The sequence below is a fragment of the Drosophila novamexicana genome, unplaced genomic scaffold, assembly GCF_003285875.2.
Source record: "Drosophila novamexicana strain 15010-1031.04,08,12 unplaced genomic scaffold, DnovRS2.1 tig00000462-arrow-pilon, whole genome shotgun sequence".
NCBI lineage: Eukaryota > Metazoa > Arthropoda > Insecta > Diptera > Drosophilidae > Drosophila > Drosophila novamexicana.
Window position 1 is genome coordinate 1966589 of NW_020824806.1, and position 18747 is coordinate 1985335.

Consider the following 18747-nt stretch of genomic DNA (forward strand, 5'->3'; position numbering starts at 1 on the left):
CAACGGCCCTTGCCAAGGCCACGTGGGTTAGTTAGCGGAAAAGCGATGGAAATGTTTTGGAAAAGCGGATGGATGTCGGGCGTGCGTCGAGGCGTCCAACTCAAGACGTTGACAAAAAGTTTTCCGGGCAAATGCATAGTTGCGTATATTTCGATTTACTTGAAATTTGACAATATGCGCAAAAACTTTTGGGTTGCGTCCGCCCGTCATAAGGAAACTATTAATTCCATGCCAAAGTTGTGAACTATTTTCTCGGCGAAGACACTTCGTTGGCTAATTTCAATTTAAAGCTAAACGAATTGAGTCTGAAAGTTGGCCTGAATTTGTATATGCCTATTGTACATTTTTGCAGAAGTTTTTTGGCACAAGCAGCTACATCATGGTCTTGTCCAAGTTGGGCTACATCAGGTGCAGTGGCCACTTGTGGCTGCCACAGCAGCAGCAACTTGCAGCAAAAAGTGTATTAACATTAAACTTGGCAACAAATTGCAGGCGGGCAGTGGGCAGCGTGCAGCAGGCAGCAGGAGAAGATGGGCATTTGGAGGAAGCGGACAGCAGCAGCAGGAGAAAGCGGTCGGCAGCAGGAAAACCCGAGCATCAGGTGGAAGAGGCGAGCAGCTAAAGGAGACGAGGACCAGCAGCAGGCAGTAGGAGAAGGCGAGCAGCAGCAAGAGGAGCCAAACAGCAACAGGACACGGGCAGCTTAATCCCAAATAAGCAAAGAAAGAGCCGGCGGGTAGGACGATTACTGCTATGCACAGAGCCAATGGAATGGGCCACTTGAGCTGTGTAAGTTGCTCCAAACTAAATATAGTGACTTGCTGGACTTTTTCCAGTTGGAGTTTGCATGACTTACACAGTTGGAGAGCGACAGATAAAGAAGCAGCCCAATGATAATGACGACAACGACGTTGATGATGATGATGAAGAAGATGGTTATGATGATGGTCTCGACAGATTGGCGACAGAAACGTTTGCAAGCTCAAAATAAATGAGGCAACTGGCGAAATATAATTTCTGACTTGGCAAAAGATACAGCTGAGTCTGCTTAACGTTCCAAATGTCTGGCCAGGCAGTCGAGTTTAAGCACAAAAGTAGTTTCGTTGCAAATTTCGAGTTGAGTTTTCCTTTTTAAAAAAGTGTGCAGCGGGGTGTGAGTTGGCTTCCCTTGATTAAAAATTAAAGCAGCTCTCATATTTGGTGAGCGATTTAGTACCTGCTACGGAATGAATTTACACAGCAAGTGGGCGTGGCAGCGGCAGCGGCAGCGGTACGTGCTTTGCATGCGCTTCATCAGCAGCATCCCAAACTAGTTGCCAGTCCCGAGGCGTTTGCTGAATGTTTTTGTGAGTGAGCCAAATGCGTGTTGTTATAAATTCAAATCAACTTAGTGCCTGCTGCTGCCTGCGCCCAACATAATCATCGAAATCGATTTGCGCCCAGACTCCTGCTGCTCCTGGGTCACAACAGCGGACCTTCTTCCGCAGTTGACCTTTGGCTATAAATTGGTTGGATTGCCAGTTGGCCCTTTTTGGTTGGCCGATGTTGGCCGCTTGGATCGCCATTTTACAATGTTACAATGTTGGCTTTACAGATTCAACATGACTTAGTGCCGACTTAAGCGCATTAGGCCCGGCCAAAGCCCGGAAAGTCTTTTAATGTCTTATCTTGGTGCAAATAAATAAAGAAGCAGCAACAACAACTAACCGGGCTAGCAACAGCCACGCGGCAATATCCACTAAAAAAATAACCAGGCAAAGTTAATATACACGCTTCAATTAGCTACGACTCCCACTGGCAGTGTATATAGTATGTGTGTGTATTAGTCAAACAATCCGTAAAATACAAGGCTAATTTCATAACGAATTTTAGCTGCCAGTGGCAGCATTCCATGTGGCAACTTCCGGTGCAGCGGAACCACTTGCCATGTTAAGCCGCTGGATGTGAGTGGCTTCCGCTGCGCCATTGTCCCGGGAGTTTAACAAGTGAATTTTGTCAGCTTATGATTTGCATTTGGTGTGCATTCACGTGCCGCGCTGTAATGCAATTGACTTTGGCATTATTTCTGGCCATTAGTTTCGCATGCGAATCAGGATGGTGAACAGCGAGTAGGCGAACTTGAGTGTGGAGAAGAAGGTGCTCACGTGAATGGTTAGCATCCCACCAGCCAAGGGTGCGGTGCGCTTCAGTGAGCGCTCCACGAAAAGCATCAGCTTCTTCTTGAAACTTCGACTCTGTGCCAGCCAATTGCAACTGAAGGCCGCATAGTGCAACTTGCCAAACCAGAGCTCGATGTCTGTGCCATAGTAGCAGGTGGGAAAGATTTGCAGCGGAACACCCAGCGAATAAAATATGAGATATGTGAGTGTCATCGGCTCGGTAACAAAAAATAGCAGCCCCGCAATGCTAGTACATATATTCAGCCCAGTCACCGCGAACTGAATGAGCATGGGCAGCGACATAAAGGATTCAATGATGCGAAACAGTCTGCAAACGAGCAAAGTCAATAAAATACTGCAGAGGATGCTTTCGAGATGTTACCCACTCCAGCAAACGCTTGTGATCGGTTATGCATGCCTCCAGCTGATCCTCAGCATCCTTAGCATCATCCTCTCCCACCTGCTCGAAGCGCACGTAGAGCATCTTTATGTGAGCTGAGATCAGGCACAACATTACGGCGGGAAAGCAGTCGTTCGCATAGTTCTGCGTCAGCTGAAAGCTAACACCTGCAATCTGAAACGCGCTGGCGATATAGAAGTTGCGCGTTGAGTTGAGCCAATCAAATGGAAACCAGCCAGGATACATGAGACTTCGCTCTGCCTTGAATATAAAAGCCAAATCGGCAAAAACTCCAGCAGGCAGATAGATGCCAATGAAAACATAAAGAATGTTTCTCAGCTGGGTTTTCAGCTTTATGTAGATGCTTTTCTCTGCCGCACTCTTGATCCGCATGTCCAGCTGACTCAGCAGTTGCTCCATTTGCTTCACCTTATCAAGGTTGTAGGCGTATATAGCGGTCTTTAGGGAACAGGCCATGCTGGTGGCAAAGGTCGTTAGGTTCAAGACATCATCCGAGAGGTTCTGGTTTCTAAAAATCGATAATCCCAGATGCAGCGGAAAACCGATGCTGACCAACAAATTTAGCATGAGACTATAGACGATGTACAGTTCTGTCCATTTGGTCTGCCTGAAGGTCAATCCAACTAGTTTCCAGACATTCCAGTGGCTTTTAAAGAAACTTAAGCTATTGATGAGCATGGTGAACGGCTCAATGTTCTGACTCGGGTTCTTTTGGTAGAGGTGGTTGCTTTTTATATGGTTGCAGGACATGTTTTAATAATTATGTAATTACATAATTATAATTGCCGTTTGCGTGGCCCTATCAATTATTATACCCTAATACTTATTATAAGAAGACGTGACTGATTGCAGCAGACAAGAAAAAGCTTCACAGACAGTACAAAGTGCCAAAAATGCGTCAGCAACCGTTTCTAAATATCATATCGATCACCCAATATCGACATAAGTGAAGTTTTAATTTTATATATGTTTTTGAGTACACTTGAATTATTTTTACAAATAAATAGTATAATTTATGAGGTATCTCTCAGTCGATCTCTTTAGATTCAAGTATTTGCAATTGGTGTTTTGTTATAATTAATATTTAATAGACCAGCTAAAATGATTAAGACTCCCACGATTTAACTGGCTTTGTCGACTTTGTGTTGCTTTCAAATACACTTATGTACCCTTATATACACTCCACATTCTATAATACAGACATACCTTTTTTATAACTTCATTTATATTTTATGAATATTTTCTACCTCTCCAATTGTACACCTAAAATTGAGATGGTATTATAAAGTCAAAGCCTGAGTACAATAAATTGTCTATTTTTTTGAATGCAGGATAAAAATAATAACAAAGCAATATTATGAGCTGGTATGTCTTCAACTTCAAATTGCCAATAATATTTCTAATCGTAGGTGAATGAAGAAGTTACTTTCATTAACAGGAACATTATTTTTTACTTTAAATTCTACAGACACGAACATAAGCATACGCACATGCACACGCAGAAACACATCGTAATTCCTATGGCGCAGTTGTCTGCAGCAAAAAGTTATGCTTTATTAACTTTCTGTCTCTCGTTAGCCCTTTCATATAAGAATTTCCCTTTTAAATGTTATTTATGATTTCAAATAAAAGTTAAAACTTCTTTGGTTTTTTATGTAAGTTGGAGTGTGTTGAGTTGAGAACTAAGTCTAGTCTTGGAATTAGTTAACTGATATACTTTCTATTGCCAAAGGCATTCCAATGTGTGTGCCTATTTTATTTAGGTATGTGGATAGATATTTTAATTTGTTTTGTACACAAATAATTAAATCACATTGTCAAAAGCTTTATCATGTTTATAGATACTATTTGTAAGGCTTCTGGTTATGCTGCATCTATGACGATATAAGCCAATTTTACAGCCAGAAATAAATAGTATCTCTCGTTAAATGGAAAAGCGTTGTTTCGCCTCAACTACACATCAAACCTATCCTAATTTAAAATTTTAAAATTGAAAATCTTTAGATATGAAATTCTATAATCTTGTTGCAAGTTAATAATAATAAAATTATGTCTGCCAAGTTTTCTTCATGCTTACAAAATTTTTATAAAAAACTGCAGAGACTTGAAGACTTTAGCCAAGAACTTGTGAAACGTCTTGACTGGCAGACTAAATTATAAAATTATAAATCTCAAATCATCTTTGCCATGCACTTTATGTTGAGTATTAATGCGAATGCTTAGATGTCTGTTGGGCCAGTTGCTCGCCCAAACCTGTTCAGTTCTCAAGAATAATTGTGCTTATAACATTTATTTTCGCATGCGTATTATTATGGTGAATAGTGAGTAGGCGAATTTGAGAGTTGAGAAAAACGTGTCCACATGAATGCGTAGCATGCCACCAGCGAGCGCAGTGCTCCCTTTCAGTGAGCGCTCCACAAACAACATCAGCTTCTTTTTAAAACTCCGATGCTGCGCTGTCCAATTGCAGCTGAATGCCGAATAGTGCAGATTTCCAAACCAGAGCTCACTGTCTGTGCCGTAGTAGCAGATGGGAAAGATTTCCAGCGGCATGGACATTGCGTAGAAGAAGAAATATGCTCGAGTCATGGGCTCGGTCACAAAAAAGAGAAGTCCCGCAATGCTAATGCAGACGTTTAGCCCAGTCACAGCAAACTGAATGAGCATGGGCAGCGACATGAAGGACTCGATTGTCTGAAATAGTCTATAATACAACAACATATTTAAATGCCGCACTCCGAACAGGTTGATATGCTACCTACTCCAACAAACGCTTGTGATCGGTTATGCATGTCTCCAGCTGATACTCAGCGTCCTCGGCATCATCCACGCCCACCTGCTCGAAGCGCACGTAGAGCATTTTTATGTGAGCCGAGATCAGACATAAGACTACGGCCGGAAAACAATCACTCACATAGTTCTGCATCAATTGGTAACCAATTCCCACAATCTGATATACGTGGGCAATGTAGAAGTTTCGTGTGGAATTGACACAATCGAAAGGAAACCAGGCCGGATACATGAGAGCAGGCTCATCCTTGAAAATAAATGCCAATTCGGCAAAAACACCGACAGGCAGATAGATGCCAATGAAGACGAACAGAATGTTTCTCAGCTGGGTTCTCAACTGACTGTAGATGACTTTCTCTGCCGCACTCTTGACTCGCAAGTCCAGTTGGCTTAACAGGTGCTCCATTCGCTGGACTTTGTCAAAGTTATAAGCGTAAATGGAAAACTTAAGCGAGCAGGCCAAGCAGGTGGCAAATGTTGTTAGGTTCAAGATATCATCCGTAAGGCTTGTGTTTTTAAAGAGCATTAAGCCCAGATGCAGTGGATACCAAACGGTTACCAACAGATTAACCACGAGACTATAGACTATGTAGGGCTGCATCCATTTGATCTGCCTGTAGGTTACTCCAAGTACACTCCAGACTGTCCAGTGACTCCTGAAGAAGCTCAAGCTATTGATGAGCATGGCGTTGTCCACCCTCGACGCTCTGCTGTTGATTGTGCCATTTGCTGGTGTCTCAATATTTTATATTGATTCTATAATTGCTTTTGAAATTGATTATGTAATTAAGTAATTATAAGCACGCTAACGTGTGTCCGCATCAATTACAATAATTACAATTTCAATATAAAATGTATTCCCTTTGAACTAACGACACGTTTTCGGTTCGGTCAGCATTTAAATTTCATTTAGCCGCTTATGTGGCAGTTCGTAACCGTGATTCCATTCATAACCATTTTTTGTGAGCCAATTTTTTTTGTTTTATTTTTAAATTCACATTTTATGCTTATTCGCAGCTGTAATAATTCAGCTTGACCTGTTGGGATTGTTTAAAATGTGCCAAAACAGATTAATTGAGAATTCTGAATTTAAAGCAAGGGTATATATTCTGGCTCTTTGACTAAAATGCTGGACATACTTTATAAGAATTTTAAAACAATAAGATAATGACAGTAGCTGTATGAAATATATTCTGATGTTTAAGCAAATGTATGTACTGTAATTAAAGTGGAATAATTGGTTATAATTCTCCTCACAATTTTTTGCTGGCCATTTCGTGTGCTTTTTTGCCTCCCACATAGTCTGTTTCAGCCTGCTACATTCTGTTTATTTACTCTTTGTAATCCTTTGTTATTTCATACGCTCGTTTTTTTGTCAAAGTTATACTTCCTGCGAACTTCAGACAGCAGGCAAGAGTTTTGCTTCATGGCCGCACTCAACAAAAATAGCCAATGCTTACCAACAGGCTCAACGAAACTGTAGGCGATGCATAGTTTGTGTGTTGATTCTCTTGAGCCTTTAATATGATTGATAGCCGAGTTTGCGTTTTTAGTTGCAAAGTTCCTAAATATCCAGCATTTTTTTCGAATATTGCATAGACCAAACAATGTACTACATTTGGGCTTTCATATTTTGCGTCTATCTTCCGTAAGCCGAAGATTAAAGAAATCTGTTTAAATGTGGCTAAGAAATGGTTTACTTTCAATTGATTATTTGCATAGAAGCCATATAAAATGGCAGGCCGATCTGATACGAATTTGAAGATTTATTAAGCAGCTCGTTGTTGATGGATTTTATCATGATATCTTGAATGGGAAATAGGTTTTAATCCAAGAACCTAATTATCGACCGATTTTTCCTATGGCAGCCATATACAGTTGTCCATCTGTACACGACTACGAATATAAATACAGACAGAAGAATATGAATTATAGAGGGCGGATAGGTCGCACATTTTGCGACAAAATTATAATGAGCTTAATCATTTTACCAAATGAAGCACATTTGACTCAAAGTGCAGAGAAATTGTAGATGAAGTCATAGAGCAAAGTTTCATGTTTGCAATGCGACAACTTTGCATTGTAAAAGCACATATGGAAAACTACAAAAAAAAAAGAAGAAAATATGCGAAAAAAGAATGCTTTTGATAATTAATAAAACCGACACGAGTGCTTGTTTGGATGTTGTTGCCATTGTCAGCGGTTTTGTCGAATGTCAAATATACAGCGTCGCGCTTAAAAGTGTGCTACAGAATTTATGTGCGCTCATTGTCGATTTTCGCATGACATTTTCCCACCCTGGGGCAGCCAAAAAGTTATGAAGCTTTTGATAAGTTGATGGTTGAAAACTAAAGCAAACGCGCTGCCAGCTCTGACGCACCCGGAATCGCGTTGATGGGACATGCAATTAGCATGTTCAGGCAAATACGCACACGACCGTTCACATTGTGTCAACCAAAAACATGTTGCAATATTGGTGGCAGACCCATAAATTGTTGCACGAATATCAAAATGGCGGCTTGCCAACAACAAAGTTTGAACACATATGCATAGACGTATGTGTTGGGCCACAGCATATTCGCATTGCCGGAATTGCAAAGCGTGCTATTAATTTTTGCGGCACGTCATTTCATTTACGCTTTAGCCATGTAACCTTGGCTTTAAGCCATATTCAGTGTGAGTGCCAAAATGTTTGCTTTAACCATGCAAAGACCATGTTGGACTCCAGGGCAGTCGCGACAGACTATTCAAACCAGAATCCAATTACTCGAAAATGCAGAAAGAATTTTGTTCAACAGATCCGTTCGGTGTTCGCCGGCACCCCATTGTCATAAAAACACAATTAGATGCGCCATTCCCACTATTTTTTCCTTTTTTTTCGAATTTATAAACTATCATATTGTATGCATATCTATGCATTTATACCCTAACGTTGACTAAAGCCATTAGCTTGCTCACGAGCCTTGTCAGACAAGCTTGGAAAAAATCCAATAAAGTCATTTTGATTTACAATCTTACAATTTAAAACTAAAATATATAAACTACGATTAATACAACTTCAAGTAGAACAATATTTTCGCTTCGCTTCTTTCGACTTGGAATTACAACATCAAGCTGTAAAATTCATTACCCACTATTTGCAAAAAGTATGCATAGATAATATATTATAATATTAAGCTGCTCGACTCGGGCTAAATATTGCTTTGTCGTTAGCACCTTTTCTCATTCAGATTTTTAATCATAATAACTTTAATAAGGCATTTAAAATGATGCTTGGCATGCATTATGCCGGTGAACCGGTAGACCATGAATTTTTCAGGCAGCAAGCATGCAGAAAATTCAGCAAGATGCATTAAATAGTTTAGCGACTGACAGAGTGGAGAATGTGAGTGGGGATGGTGCAGTGAATGCCGAACCGTACAAATCGCAGCAGCTGCCACACGCAGCGGCCATCGTCGGCAGCGCTGCTGACAGAAAATGAGCTCGACAACAATGTAATTATCATAATTAAAAGGCTGCCCCTGTCCTTAGCTGGCCTTGTCTAACCAGCGCCAAAAAACGGTCACAATGGCCACAAATTTGCTATTAAAAGCAGCCCCATCACATGCAACAACAACAACACCAACCAGAACAACAACAACAACAACTAAAACAACCATGACAACAACTTGGAAAATTGTGGGGCAAGTACGAAGGGCTGCTCGCATCTGCCGGCGCCGACTGTTGCGGACTGCATAATTGAGGCAGTTCCCTAATTGTACAACGCTGCTCATTAATTGCGTCTGTAACGAAGCTCATTTAGTAGTTTGCTGGCAACCTCCGGTACCCTTTGCCCTATCATAATGCTACCTTCACCCGGGCATTTGCCAGTTACTCGACTTGTGGCATCCGCGCTGATTAAATCATGATGTAATTATTACACTTGCAATGCGAGCTCGGCGGCTTGTTATTGTTGTTGCCGTGCCCACTGCTGCACCTGCCATGCATTCTTATCAGCTCTTATCAGTTGGATCTGTATTCACCACGCCGGACAATGCTCAACAGCTGTGCCTCTGTCACTCCGAGTGCTCTGCGCATGCCCTGGAAACTGAGGCTGTGTGTAATCAAAACATAGCATTTCACTCAGTCGAATGATTTACAATTAAAGAATTTACTCTAAGTGAGTTCTGTGCAGAGGTTTCTTGCTTTGCCGCCGTGTTGCAACTTCTATTACTTATATGTGAATGACCATTAATCGACTTAAACTAGAAATATTTAAACTTTAATCTTAAAATCAATATAAGCTTCTAATACAGTTTTTTACGGTTCTTTAGAAAAGTTTTATTTAATATTATTTATTATTAAATAGTAATAATAATAATAATAATAATAATAATAATAATAATAATAATAATAATAATAATAATAATAATAATAACAATAATAATAATAATAATAATAATAATAATAATAATAATAAGAATAATACAAATATTAATAATAGAAATAATAATGAAAATTATAATAATAAAATAAGTTAAAATTATAATTTTAAATACTTATAGTTATAATTAAATATAATTGTACATGCACGCAACAGTTTACTTTTGAAACGGCAGCTTCTTATCACTGACCAATAACATCGCACTTCCAATGTAATCAAAAAACATCGCAGGAATAAGCCGACATGTCCTCGCGAGAGAAGGCGAGAGAGCGAGAGAAAGGGCTTCAACGAACTTACTAACCTGCCTCAATATCAATCCGTGCTGATGCTTTCACTTTTCGGCTATACAGCTTTCGCTATTGCTCCACAGACCCACATGTCGGAGCCGAGCTTCTGCTCGTGTCCGGCTCGTGTTTGCCGTGGTGAATTACGGTACACGACTTTGCCGTAAACGAATCTCGGACTTGGACCCCGGCCAACGATGTGCAGTACGTTTTGAAACGCGGCGGTTCGTAGTTGTGTGCCAACTGGTGAATCCAGCGTTTAAAACCATAATCAGACAGAGGCTCAGAGCCTCACGGACCAGAGTTCAAAGGCGCGAAACTTTTCAAAGCGCAGTGAAAGTGAAACTATTCGAAAATATATTTGTGAATCTTTGAAAGCCCAAATAAAACAAGTGTGAAATGGAAGTGGCGATGACAATGCCTTAAGATATATTATACTAAGTGGAGCTTAAAATCTGTGCAAATAAACTAGATAAATGCGGTATTAAAATAAAATCATAGCAAAGGTAAGTAAATGTCTTTTACTTCAGCTCTCAACGCAAAATAAAAAAAAGTATATATTGCAAATATCATTCACATGAAACAATAATTAAAAAACGAAATTCTTGGTATTTCTCATATTTTTGTTGGGACAAAATAATAGATGCATAACTTAAAGAGAAATTGAAATAAGAAAAACATTGCAATTCGTCAGAAATGCTTGCAATCTGCATGGTCTGATACGATTTTAAGCCGATTCGCTTGAGCCCCAAAAGGACAGGGTACGGCTTTTTGACCTTGTTAAGTTCTTTTCTATTGATTGATTGATTTGCATAAACAAACAATACCAGCAGCCACTCGGTCGTATGCGTAATGCAATTGATATGCAACCGCCCCATGGCAATTCAATTGTAAATAGGTATTCAATGAATGGAACGCCCAAAGCCCATACATATGTTGTTCGGCCACTTATTATAAAATAATATCCTCCAACTGGCCTTTGAACTCAACTTAACTCAACCCAGCTCAGTGAGCTGCACAATTTTAACGTAGCGTGCAAATGCGTTGCTGTTGTTGTTGTTGTTGTCCCTTGCATTGGCTGCTGCACGTTGCCAAGGCCCGTCGCCATTTTATTCCCCCAGGACAGCAATTGAATAGTGGCGTACATGGGGTTAAAAGGTCTCGATTCAATTCAATTACACTGAGAGCTCGGTTATAAAAAATGAAAACCCGATAGCGCATAAACAGCTGCACACAGCTTGAAACTAATATGTTTCGAAAACACATTCAGTTGAATTGGGGGGAAGTTGAAAAAAAGGCGTGAAATATGTAACTACAACAAACAAATTTCATTTAACAAATAGAATTGTTGAATACAATAATATTGTAAGACATCTATTTTTTACAAAGTCCAAATTCAAAGTAAGAGCAAAAGACGCTAACAAAAATGCTTATTCTTAAAAAAACCTTTCTCTCTAACTTGATTACTGTATATTTGGAAAATTGTGTTCACATTTAGGTAATAATGTAAATAATTTTTCAAAATTAAAATCAAACAACATTTAATTCTTGAAACGCTTCAGATTTCCTTATTCCCAATGTGAGTTTAATAATTGAATTGTTTTTGCCCATTTTTGTTGGATTGTTGAATGTATCTTTATCTCTTTTTATATATTGTGCACACATATGTGCGCATATTTTTTTCATTTCACGTCATTTATTGCTTGCAGCTGAATAATATTAAAATCAATTATTTTCTCATTTCTTTGATAAAATAATTATTGCAAATATTTTGCCCGTTTGATTTTCAATTTATAATAATTGTGCTTTATGGTCAAAGCAATTTAAAATGATGTCTTCAAATTGCATTCCGTGAACATTTCAGCTTATACTTTTCAACATTTTCACTTAAATGAGATAATGCTGTGTAAATGTTGTGTATATATGTAGTATTTACTCACATCGTACTTGTCGCTTGTTTTTTGCATTAAATGCCACGCAATTTTTCAATTCGCAAAGTTGCGCGGCCAATTGGCAGTTGCACTTTGTGCCACATCCGGAAAGGAGTAAGGAAAAATGCCATGGACAGAGCACGCACAAAGCGAAATGAAAACGCAGAGACTTAATTTTCCAGCAGCTGGCAGAGCCGGGCCAGGAACTGCCTGGCTACAGCTCCAACGCAGCAAGTCAATTAATTAAGCAGGCTCAGACACAGAAGGGCGGCAAGAAAACTCAGTCAAAAAGTCAGCAAAAGTGAACATTAAAAGCAAAAAAAAAAAAACAAAAAAAAAAACAGAAAAGAACAAACATTAAAGTCAGACCTAGAGATAGCGTCTGAGTGGGAACCTGACGCGCCATCGGAGATGTGGGTAGGGTTACGCAGCGGGCGTTGGCAACACAAAAAAATGTCCCATACGACTAGGAGTACGGCATAGGCCAGAGTTCTGGTTGGGCACAATGGGCGCCAGGCGAAGTGTGAAATTGTGTTTGGCTGCCGTTGAGTACGTTGCCAACTTTTGCTTACATATTTTTGCTCTGCATTCCGCTCCGTTGTTAGGTAAATTAATTAAACTCTTTTTTGTTTGCTCAAAATTACAATTAACGCCTAATTAATTTCGCAAATTTCTTTCATCAGTCGTTGCCGCACTCCGCACTCCGCAACCCGCACCGTCAAGAAAGCATGTCCTGCTATGCTGGGCTACAAAAGAAAAATGAGTGCGACAGGGCGAGCATAAGAAAACCGGAAATGGTCATATTTAATGCCATTAAGGGGATTTGTCTAGCTTGCGTTTAATAAGCGTGCGAATGTGTGGATGTGCGCGTGTGTGTGTTTGTGTGTGTGCTGGAACATTCGCATTCACACAGAATAAATAATTATACGCTTCATTCGACTTGATTGTTTCCGTCGCTGATTCTGATTATGCTTTTAATTGCGTGCGTTTTGTGGCACGCACATCATGAATGTGACTCCGAATCAGAATTTGTTTGTGTATAGGTAAACTATGCGGCACCTTCGTCAGCCATGGGTCTAATTTGCCAGCCCCTCTTAAATGTATTTTGCATGCAAATGGGGCTGCACAGGGGTTTTGAAATGGGCAACTGGCTAATGAGCTAAGTGCGCGCTTCTGCTTTATGCATGCAAATTCAGTCAGCTTCGGGCTGATGGCTGCAGCTGCTAGCTGCTAGCTGGACCCATTCACACGATCGCACTTGCCGCACTTGGCAGCCACCTTGGCAGCTGGGCAATAACGAAAACAAACAAGAACAACAAACTGTTTTCAAGTAGTTGAACAGCAAATGCCTGAACCGTGGCTCCCACTTGGCACTTGTTTTGCCTTTCAGTTTGTTGTTATTTGTTTGCCTGCCAAGAGATTGTTTAAAGTTTTCCAGAGCTAAGCTGTGCAGCCGGACAGTGCACAAAGGGCTGGGCATTAAGATATGCTTTAATACGCTAAAAATGTGTGGCAGGAGATCGAAACTTTTGGCGGCCCGCAAAAGTAGGCAACATACAGACAACTGGGGAATATTACGATTATGTTTTTACCTGGCAGACTACCAATGAGCCCAGCTGCCGGTGTTTCTTTTGATTTGGGTTTTGGGTATTTTGCATTTGCTTGCTTTGGTTTTGTGGATGTCAGGGTCAGGTTGAGAATTTGCATAATTATATCATACTACTACTTAATCGCCAGCAGAATTGTGTATACGCCATGTGAGCGCTCAATTTAATTATTATTTTATGTAAGCGCTTTATGCGTTAAATTGCTTACATAAGCAAATGTAATTAAAAACTCAGGTAAATCGGATGCACAGCATAAATGTACGTATGTATGCATGTATATGGTACACTAGAAAAAGGCAAATGTTTAATTCAACTTAACTCGCCGCACACATTTCGTAATCAACTTAATTTCCATTAATTATATGAGACGAGTGCTTAGTCGGCTTATGTGGCCCCAACTCGTGCGCTTTTGCAATTTGTGGAATTATAATTTAAACGTATCGTGTGGCCCTACTTGATGGAAAAAACATCAAAATAGAAATTGAACTGATTAGACGGGCCTCTAGTTAAGGTTTGGCTACATCCTATCCAGGCGAAACGCTCAGGTGCTGCAAAGGCTACTAATTGCATTGCCAGCTGACCAATTAATTAGCAGCTGTTTATGGCTCATTACCTGAATTGGTCGACAACGGCCAGACTGCAAAGGCAATCAATCTAATTGACTGTGTACTTCTTTCGTGTGGTCCTTCAAATGGCAGCTTCTAGCGCCCAATTAAAAATCGAATTTTCATTTAAAAAGTCATTAAACACAGGCACTGAACGATAACTGGAGGTCAAGTGTCGGCCAGTAAAGCCACGCCCTATTGCTAAACGATTTAGTTATTTTGTCGTTTGGTCAGTGCCACGCCCCGCAAAACACGCATACGCACAGTTAACAGCACGCCATGCACATGTTCATTGTGTGTGCGGTGTGCAATGGGCTGCTCTTTGGTTTCGCAGTAAATTAGTTATGACTGTTGCGTGTTAATCATTAATTAACTTGGTTGATTGCGGCCTGACGAAACGTATCTATTATAAAGCAACCTTAAATGGCAATGTCCAGTTGACTGACAGGCAACAGCAAGTAGGCATACACTGGCCACATCCGCCTATATGTCAACCACTACGACTTTGGCTTGGTTTGCTGCTCGAATATGTCCAATTCGTTCAATTACACACCCATTTCAGCTGTCATGAATCATCGACAGGCGTAGATTGGCTTATGAACTGTCAGTTGTGCACAAATTTAATTGACCGATTGCAGCTGGGCATATATGGACATAAAATCGCATTAATTGTGGGCAGAATAGAGCTGAAAAGGCGATAGCTTTCAAACGGAATACATTTTTGAATTTAGTTACAGCTAAATTTAACAAATTTGAAATTTCTTTTTCATTTACAGGGCACTTGTAGTCTAGCAGTCTGGTCTTTAAATTATTTTATTGCTTGCAGTCAAATGTTGTGAGCATAATCGCATGTAATTTGCCATAATTGCATATACACATGTTAATTAGAACATTGTTGATAATAAATTATTTTTTTTGCTAAATATATTATGAATTAAATTAAATAAACACTTAATTTAATTACTAGTTGCAATTGAATACAAAACATGTGATTTAACTGAAACCAAAATTAATTTCATTAGAGTTTACTAATGTGGGGATTTCCATCAATTGATGAAACAGAATACCTATACCCAGGGCCATTCGCAATATGAGAAGAGCCCACACATTAAACCTTTTGCCAATCTAAAGAAAATAAAGTACAAGCATACAGTCGGCAGTCAACGACTGCTGGCTACCCTAGTCACAGGAGAATAAATCAAACAATAAATATAAAAGCTGGCATATCTGGCGTTCTTTCTTTTTGCTTACCTGGAGAGGCATTTTTAATAAATGTGGAATCAGCAGCTTCAATCAGATTTGAGAAAAAAAACTGGACGCTGCTTTAAGCCAATATACTCTTTAACGTCTTTAGTAGAAAGTATTGAAATGTAACATAGATTCACGGAATTTTTCCCCCTGTCACATGAAAACTGTCAGCGCCTTGATTTGGAGCTGGTCTCATGCCTGCCAAGTGGAACCTTTTGAAGTTTTCCGATAAATGCCTTTATTGCTGTCTCTTGTCTCTCTATAAATAATGTTTTTTTTTCTCTTCATCTCTTTGGTGCAGGTGATTTGGGTAGAGTTGAGTTTGTTTATGGCATGGAGCTTTTGTGGTTGCGCTTTGATTGTGATTCACGGAAAAAGCAACAGTTCCCATTGCCTTATGAAAACAAATGGCCAACGGAGTTAAATCAAGGCGAGCTTTATTGCCCAGCTCTCTGTCTCTCTCTCTCTCTCTCTCTCTTTGTCACTCGCTCCGCTTGAAGGACAGTCAGGCTGTGTCTGTATTTGCTCTGGCAACTAGACAGTTTGCCCAAGTATCGTTAGCAAAGTTTGATGCACGGATTGCCGGGCTGTCCGGGCAGCTGCAAAAGTAAATTATAGCGACAGTTGTCAGTGGCCAAGCAAAAGCGACTTTTAAGGCAGCAGCAAATGCAGCATTGTCTGGCAACGCGGCTAAAACTCTGCTGGCAAGCGTATAATTTATCAGCCTTGGCCGTCAAGTGTCAAGGTTGAGCAGCGCAGACATCAGGCAACATCTTAAACATTTCACAACTATATACGTTCACGTATGTGTGCATATGTATTGCATTGTTATGGCACAATGGGTGGCATATAGACGTGACGCGACCGTTTTACCATCGCCTGACTGACTGACAATTCGTGCGTGTATGCGGTGCCGTGGTGCGACAATGGGGCCCACAGGCCAAACACTCTGTTGTGTCGCGGTGGCAATGAAGCTGTCACCCCTTCGACAGCTGGCCCCTGCCGTACATTGATTGCTCAGTCATTTCTTGTGTGGCCTTTGTGCCGACTCGTTTATATTATTTAACGTTTGGTTTTCAAGCTAAATGCGTCTGTTGTCGTCAGCCTCGTGCAGGCGTTTGTGCTCGACGACGGCAGGCCTGTTTATTTTATGTGTGCTTATTGTTGGTACAGTTTTTGCTGCAGCTTGTGTTAATTTACGATACGACCGGCAATAAAAGTAAAACCTAATGGCCAGCGCCGAGGACAACCAGCAGTTAGATCAACTCTTAGCCAGTTAATGTACAGAGGGATGTGCCTGGTGCCAGTTATAATGCTGACCATATATCCCATACATATGCATAGTCAATCTGTTTCTCGTTTGCTTGGCACTCGCTACAGTGTTCACCAGGCATTTATGAATATTCAATTTGTATTTTACTCGCAATGTGCACACACGTGAGTTTATACACGCACTCACACACGTACACAACAGGCATGTTTCACGTTCAAGGTCTCTTGTGGGCTGCTTGGCGCACTGATTGACATGGACAGGAAATTAAAATCAGCCATTTTGCATGCGCTGACAATTTGTGCTGCATACTTTTAGGTTCAGTTCGCTCGCATTCAAAGCTCGACATCTAAAAAAGCTAAACGCAACATTAAATATTTTATCAAGCAGCCATACGACTAACACGAATTTGCCAACGAATCAAAGCCATTATCCAATTGGATTTGATTACTTATACATGACAAAATACATACACAGCCACACATACACACAAACTGGTTTGATACGCCGTCAAACCCAAAAAACGATGTCATAAATCACGCCAGATCGTTGTAGCTGTTGTCTGGCTGGAATATTTGAACGGAAGTGTTATTGATGAGCGTTTAACTTTTGTTATTTCCGCTGTCGTGTGCTTTAAAACTTCATGTTGCAGACAAGTTCAAGAATGCTGGCGTCATCGTATAGCACACACACACACACACACACACAAATATATAAGTATCTGTTTTTGATTCTTCCAGTCCTTAGCATTGTTTGCCAATAATTTACTTAATAGTTGGAGTTTGGCTTTGCTGCTGCTTATGCGCGCTATTTGGTTTTATTTTCAAAGCATAAACAAACACACACACACACACACACACACACACATAAACATAAAGACCAGCGGCCATTTTGCATGTGCGCATTGGCCTTGAATAAAAGGGCAGCCGTCCGCTTAAATCCGCTGCTGGTTTCCGGCTTGGGTCTTGATTTTGAAGGATTTGGTCTCTGGTCTGACGAGCGCGCGTCGCTGTTTGGTCAATAAACTGCGACGTCATGTTTTATATTAGCCCATGTTATTGAGGCACGCCGGGTGCCATAAATTAAGCCAAAAATTCTATTTGACTGGCTGCGAGCATTTTATTTGATGCCGTTTTGTAAACTTCTCTGCCACTGCCTCGGCCAATTTATGGCTACACGCTTTGTCCATTACGCAGTTTTGTTTTCTTTTCAGCGGCTTTGTAACAATTGACAAACTAAACTCCCGTTTATATGGCGTATGAGTTATGTGTGAGGCCAAGCGTCAGCAATTGCTTTCTGTATTTTCTGCCATTGGCTAGACAATGGCCGACATAAATTTATAACATTTCGAAATGTCTGGCAATTAGGCTAATGCAAATATACTAAAACTATTTCACAAAAGTATATTTCAAATGTTAGCAAACGACTTAATTGAATTTTCGAACGCTTTGTGTTGTATCCCCCCTCCGGTTATTGCTCGTCTCTGCGTTTCTGCGTCTCTGTCTTGGACAGAATCGTTTGCTGTTTTCAGTGTTATGTCATTTTGTCATTTATGGCCACTGCAACAATGCCATGAATTCCCAGCTGCTCGTGACTGGTGCGGGTGCGGGTGCAGCTTCTGTACTGTTTTAGCCATAATGAGACATTAGCATGTTGCATGTGACAGCAACCGCAAAACGCTTTGACAGGCGACCCACAAATTGAAACGTGAATGTTGCGAAAATTATGCGCATGATAAATAACCAACGGTTGTGGTTTTTCCTATCTAAGTTTGCTTTTTCATTTCTAAATCAAAATATATATGTACACATATTAATTATTGCACTGACGTGCCATTAAAAGGAAAAACAATCTAGTGCGCTCTAGTCGAATCAGCCGGTCCAGAAAGTACCCTGTGACATCATTTCGCACTTTCTGTTGAAATATATTGGCCAATTTAAGGAGCACGGAAATAGCTTGATGAACTAAGATCGCGAATTTGATCAGCAATCTTTTTAATTTATACAGCT

General features: G+C 40.3%; 2 protein-coding genes across 2 annotated transcripts in view; both read right to left on the bottom strand.

The window, feature by feature from the left end:
• The window catches only part of LOC115760947, a 132467-nt gene that overhangs the window by 22668 nt on the left and 91052 nt on the right, over window positions 1-18747 (bottom strand). The window lies entirely within an intron of this gene.
• LOC115760698 (odorant receptor 59a-like) lies at window positions 2073-6055 on the bottom strand. Its single transcript, XM_030702163.1, is given in 4 exon segments — window positions 2073-2522; window positions 2524-3288; window positions 4876-5284; window positions 5343-6055. Coding segments are annotated over 4 exon segments (2337 nt in total).